General features: G+C 34.8%; 3 protein-coding genes across 3 annotated transcripts; 2 read left to right on the forward strand and 1 right to left on the reverse strand.

Moving 5' to 3' along the window:
- Window positions 1–584: 584 nt before the first annotated feature.
- Window positions 585–1,814, forward strand: LOC116347403. The gene has a single exon (XM_031777979.1). The coding sequence runs from the start codon at window positions 585–587 to the stop codon at window positions 1,812–1,814; it is 1,230 nt and encodes a 409-aa protein (XP_031633839.1).
- Window positions 1,815–2,517: 703 nt separating this feature from the next.
- Window positions 2,518–2,994, forward strand: LOC116347404. Its single transcript, XM_031777980.1, has one exon. It carries the CDS (start codon window positions 2,518–2,520, stop codon window positions 2,992–2,994), a length of 477 nt encoding a protein of 158 aa, XP_031633840.1.
- A 1,449-nt stretch (window positions 2,995–4,443) lies between these two features.
- Window positions 4,444–6,186, reverse strand: LOC116347406 (the record flags this gene model as incomplete). Its single annotated transcript, XM_031777981.1, has 3 exons — window positions 4,444–5,404; window positions 5,555–5,837; window positions 5,908–6,186. Coding segments are annotated over 3 exons (1,523 nt in total), but the record flags the coding sequence as incomplete, so codon positions are not given.
- Between the last annotated feature and the right edge of the window lie 364 nt (window positions 6,187–6,550).

Consider the following 6,550-nt stretch of genomic DNA (forward strand, 5'->3'; position numbering starts at 1 on the left):
AGAGCATACGCCTGTATTTAGAAGAAATCAAACATATTTAAGCTCGTCAATTGTCAAAATTACCGACATCGACATCATTCGAATTGAGTGTGACATTGTGTATGGTTCATATATAAACGGAAAATCCTGTCATACTATTCATCAGTTCCCATATTCGAAGGTGGCACCCGGCTATAAAATAATTGAAATTCCACAGAATATTGTGTATTTACCCATCAAGGATAAGCGCTTGCAATCCATTCAGATTTCGTTCGTAGACCAGAGCGGTAATCCAATTGATTTCCGAGGAGAGAAAATCAGTTGTCGAATTCATATAAAAAAATCTGATTAATAATAATGTTGATTTATACGGACAGTGCTGCTGCTGATGCTAGCAATCCATTCAGGCAATCAAGCTATAAAAGTGCGGGCAAACGAAAGCTAAGTAGTATTCCGTCAACGACATCAAAGCGCAAACGACGTGCACCGAGCAAGAGAAATAAATCGAAATCCAATGGTAAAAAATCGAAAAAAGTGAAAAAACTTAACGCAAAAAACGTGAAATTACTGAAGAAGTTAGGATTCAAAATTAAAAAGCATTAAAAATGTCCAGCATTTTGAACATCGCATCACTACCAATGCGAGATGATTCAATCATCCGAAAAGAAATTTATCAGTATACACCATATACGAATTCATTTGATGAATCAGATGAAATAAGAATTGCTATACAAAATAAAGAAAGTTACTTGGCCCCATCACAATCCTTTATCTATCTACAAATCGCATGTACAACCAATGGTCGACATGTAGACGCTGACGCAGAAATTAAATTCGTAAACAACTTTGCATCGTTTCTATTTAGCGATGTGCGATATGAATTAAACGGCGTTGAAATTGATTCAGTGCGAAATGTTGGACGGGCGTCCACAATGAAATTGATGCTTGCATCTCGATTATCAACACTGAATGGATATGCATCATTTTGCCGAACCTATGAAGCGACATCACCTCGTGCAGATGTAGAAAAATTATACGATGTTGTAATACCATTGAGCGCATGGCTACCATTCTGCGATACATACAATCGATGCATCATTAACTGTCGACATGAATTGATTTTGAATCGTGCGCGCCAAAGTTTGGATTGTACCCATGGCGGTGGTATATTGCCCACTTCAGCTGTGGTCAGTGTGGCGGTGAAAAAAATCGAATGGAAAATGCCTCACATCACGCTTTCGGACAAAGTAAAACTAAACATGCTAAGCTATTTATCAAAAAACCGAAAGATAACCGTTCAACATCGTTCAATGGACATTCATGAGTATCAATTGCCACAGACAACGAACCATTTGTGGAGCGTGAAGACTGTTGCCAGCTCGAATAAACCACGATATGTAGTGGTTGGCTTGCAGACAAATCGAAATGCTCAAAAAAGTGTGAATGCATCTAAATTTGACGCCTGTCATTTGACTGATGTACGTCTGCACCTAAACTCACAGATCTATCCTTATAATATGAATACATTGGATATCGGTGGAGGAATTTACTCTGAATTATATGCATTATATTCAGATGTGCAAACATCATATTACAACAATACGGAAGCCAAAAATCCATTCGACCTTCCATATGGCGTATTTCAATCATCGCCAATATTCGCCTTTGATACTTCACATGCAGACGAATCGCTGGTTGGCGGATCCATTGACGTACGCATCGAACTGAAAGCCAAGCAAAACATTCCGGCCAATACAACGGCATACTGTTTAATTATATACGACAATGAATTTTGGTACTCGCCATTCGACGGAATCGTCATGCGAAACGTATAAAAAAAAAGTGGATGTCATCACTTGAAGTTCAACATTCATATTAAGAATACATATATGAGAGGAGAGGGGAAAAAAAATATATAACGAATAAGCAATGAGTAAAATTCAAGTTGTTAGAGAAATTCATAGTTATGCAAGGCGAAATTTTCCACGTCGACGATTTGCGATGTATGGGATTGCAGAGACTTTGCAAGCTGATTTGATGGAATTTCAACCGTTTAAGCGTGTGAATAATGGCCATCGCTATATATTGATTGTCATTGATGTTTTTTCGAAGATGGCTTTTGCCGAACCTCTGAAAACTAAAACGGGTGTTGAAGTGACGGCTGCAATGGAACGAATTATTCAGAAGGTTATACATCATTTTCCCAATCATCGTATTAATCATCTTATGACGGATGAGGGGACCGAATTCCATAACAAAACGATGAAAAGAATGCTCGAAAAATATAAAATAAATCATTATTCTACGTTTAGCATAATGAAATCTATGATTGCTGAACGCTTAATTCGCACTCTGAAACGACGCATATATATGCAATTTTCGTTGCAAGGCTCTTATAAATGGATTAACATTCTTCAACATATAATTAATGATTATAACGACACAAAGTAATTTTTTTTTTTTTTACAACAAATTGAATTCTTTTGAATATATGTAATAATAATAATATGTATTTCATTCAGACATAGCACGATAAAAATGAAACCGCTCGAAGTCGACAGCACTAACGAATCGCATTTACGTAATACCGTCTACAATTATAAGCGTTTGGAACCATCGGATAAAGCGGCAGAGCAGATGTATTTACATGGAAAAAAACGACCACTGCATCGACGAAGAGCCAAATTTCATGTTGGCGACCATGTTCGTTTATCGAAATACCGAAGCGTAAATACGCTGTCAAATGACAAATCATATACGATAAATTTTACGCCGGAAATTTTTACGATTCGATGTGTAAGATACAGCACCGATCCTATAACATATCTGCTCAGCGATTATCAAAATCAAGAGATCAAAGGTTCTGTCTATGAACATGAACTTCAAGCTGTCAAACATCCGAATGTGTATCTCGTTGAAAAAATTCTTCGCAAGCGAAATGGTCGATCGTACGTTAAGTGGCTAGGATTCGGATCCGAACATAATTCATGGATCGACGATAAAGATATTATTTAAGTTTTTTTTTTTTCTTCCCCACCCTTCCAATTAAATATATATATATAAAAAAGTTGTCAGCCTTTAGAACCAAATAGTTTTTTCGAGTGAGTGAGTGTAGCATGAACAAGTTAAGAGAGGCACGCAAAATGTCGGAAAAAAGACAAAAATTAGATGAGGCATTCACGTTCCGTCCTCTGAATTCGGTTAAAGAAGGTGATTATTGTGTAGAACATACAGTTTACCGAGTCGGCAGGACAACCGATGGAAATAAAAATTTTCACGTCATGACCGATCGAGGAAAAAAATATATTTATGGTATTGAATGTATTACGGGCACATCGAGCAGTGCGAGTGACTTTGAAGCCACCGTGAATGTCACTATGACAGAGATGATTGAAATTTTTAATGCAATTCCATTCAATGACATATGGACGGCGACATTCCACAAACAAAACACAAGTAACGAGTGGGCTGGCGAATTTGTGGATCGAATTGTTTCAATGGATAAATCGGAAGCGGTCAAATTTCTCAAAAAGAACATTCATAGTGCTGACAAAACTGAACGCGTAATGATTGGTAAAAAACGTAACGTTATTTCTAAAAATAACATGTATCAAGTTCAAGACCTTGAAATATACTTTAATGAACTATCAAACTCGAATAAAGATTATGCCGAAAGTAAATCGATTAGGAGTATTGATGTTAACTGGCTACATACATTGATTTATAATAATATTCAATATGTTAGAAAATAAAATATTTAATCCCCTCTATATGTATTTTTTCGACATGCTAACTAAAATAAATGAATAAATAAAGAGTGTGAATTTGAATATGGAATCAGTTGTGTGTTTTTTTTTATTTGTCGATAGTCATCGAACATGGTTAAGACAGTAAAAATTTTTCGTGGTAAATACGCGTTTCTGTCGAATTTACATCCCGTGGATATCACATTTCAAAATCATGTGTATAAAAGCGCAGAACATTTTTATCAATCACTCAAGTGTTTATATCCGACTGACGCTGAAAAAATTCGGAATATGGAAACAGCGAAATCAGCTAAAATTTTAGGACGATTTCTCGTGGAGAGGCCTTTTTGGATTGTCGATCAAATTCATATTATGGAGAAAATTATATGCTTGAAATTCCGTGATAAAGCACTGTATGCAAAATTGATAAAAACCGGCACTAAGATACTTACGAATCAGAACTATCATCATGATACGTTCTGGGGGACATGCGGTTGTACTCAACACAAAAGAAGTGGATTGAATATGCTTGGGCTTATTCTAATGAAGCATCGCAATGATGTATTCTTTAGACATCGCATAAAATACAACAGCACTCAATTTTTGAATAGAAAGAAAAAGAAAAAGAATATTGTTAAAACTAAAAAAATAAAAGAGAATTTATAATTCAAACGATTTATTTTTTATTTAAAAAAAAAACACCTTATTATAACATTCTTCATTTCTCAAGTGATTTGATTGAATAGTGACCCCAGGCCAGCGTGTTAATATAATCCGGTTTTTTTACATATCTTTTATCGTCAAATGGATTAAGCGCTATTTTATTTTGACTTATCGTGTATATATTATGATTTATAGAACGGAATGAATTCTGTTGTCGGGTGACATCTTGCCTATTCATTACGCATGCTACATAATCGCTAAACTGAATTTTATTTCTGACAACAATCTTTTTGGTGCCTTTCGCTTTTTTATTACTGTCGTTCAATTTCTTAACTAAAGTATTTATTGCATAGCACTTTGCGCGTAGACCAACAAATTCATATATAATATTTCCCATCATCTCGTCTTTGAAACATCCGGGTATCTTCTTATTCTTACGTTCTAGATTGAATACATTCGGCAATGGATAATCACTCGTGTCATATTTTTCGCTATTTTTACGCATATCTTCATAGAAATCCGACGTTTCAACATCCATTATAAAACTGTCCGTATCGCTATAAAGAATGTGAGCTTTATCACCATAATACGGTTTAATGAATTCATATAAAAACGAATACATTGTTATTTTAGATAAATCCAAAACACACATGCCGATAGCGATTGGCTTGTTCATAACTATGTTGGTATTACGCATTTCCAACGCTACCAAAGAATCATCGAAAATGCGACAATGTTCGAAATCGGGTCGAGAGATGTACGTTCGCGCACCATTGCGTCCAAACCATTTGTTTACGAGCTTTAGCGTTCTATAATTGCGCACCGACTCCATAGTCTTTCCAAAAATGCTGTTGTTCATCAGCTTGAAGAAATTTTTTTCGAAATCATTTTTTGCTTTGGTCCGCATTTCTGTATTCAAATCGATATATTCTTTAAGCCAAGCACTCTGTCGAAATTTAAGAATTCGATGAACCTTTTTCAATATCATGCCATGACGTAAAGCTAATTTCAACATTCTATAATGTAATATATAATTTTTTTTATCATGTAATGTTAGTAACAATTTTTCAATGTTATTTCTTCTCTTTTTAAATTTAGTCTTATCTCGAGTTTTAAGTTGTCTTTTTATAAATTCGCTTTTTCGCCAATTTTCGGAAATTTCAAACGCATCATCGGGGAGCCTCCTCTTCTCGGCACACAATGGGAAGTCGTTATGCATATCATGGAGCGATTCAGGATAGTGCAAATCAACTTCGAAAATATAACCATGCTGTCCGTCATCTGGCAGATTCATTATCGCATCGGGTTGTGAATAGAGCCATTTCTCAGATTTTGCGTCTTCGTCATTGGCATCATAATCGTCAATGATTTTATTATTATTATTCTCAACCCACTGATAGTCACCGATTGGTAATGATTGACTCATGGCATGTCCATACAGATTATTAGCTAATATGATGAAATAGATTTTTTTTTCTTTTAATATCTAATGAAATATATTCTCGAATGAATAACTTACCATCAAAGTACATAATATAATTTTCTGGTGTATTAGGATCGAATTTCTCATTCATATATCTGTTATTGGCCTTCGCATATCGATGGGATACCTGTGCTATGCCACCTCGAATTGATGATTCAATAAAATATATCATATCAACGTCGGTGAATAATTCAATTTGAACTCTCGTATATTTGAGCATCGCATCCCAGCTAAGTCCGGGTGCTGTGTAATAATGAGCCGGATCCAAATTATAAATTGAATGACATGTTTCACGGAAATTCTCAAATATATCTGCTACTCACAGAAAAAGTGGAGACGGTTTTTCCGCAAATTATTGCAGAAACAGCAGAGCAGCACTAAAAACGTGTTTTTTGTAGCTTATTTTGACAGCTCCGTACAAATGTGTATATTTTGACGTTTGACATTATTTGTCATCAGTTAGACAAAAAATTAGAGTCAATGTAAGTATTTATTTTTTGAATAATTTTTGTAATGTCGTTTTTGCAAATTAAATATCCTCATTTTTGACACAAAAAAAAGTATTTTTAATAGCGTTGTTGTTGTTTTTGTTTTCTTTTGATTTATAAATTACAATGACATACTTGATGTGATGACATACGTATTCATTACAATACATAATGCACATTCATATTTTGTG

This window comes from Contarinia nasturtii, unplaced genomic scaffold, assembly GCF_009176525.2.
Source record: "Contarinia nasturtii isolate CC-2019 unplaced genomic scaffold, AAFC_CNas_1.1 Cnas_scaffold_1862, whole genome shotgun sequence".
NCBI classification, from domain to species: Eukaryota; Metazoa; Arthropoda; class Insecta; order Diptera; family Cecidomyiidae; genus Contarinia; species Contarinia nasturtii.

Excerpts from the sequence above, each read along its gene's own strand:
- LOC116347403 (XM_031777979.1), top strand. The coding sequence starts at position 585 with ATGTCCAGCATTTTGAACATCGCATCACTACCAATGCGAGATGATTCA.
- LOC116347404 (XM_031777980.1), top strand. The coding sequence starts at position 2,518 with ATGAAACCGCTCGAAGTCGACAGCACTAACGAATCGCATTTACGTAAT.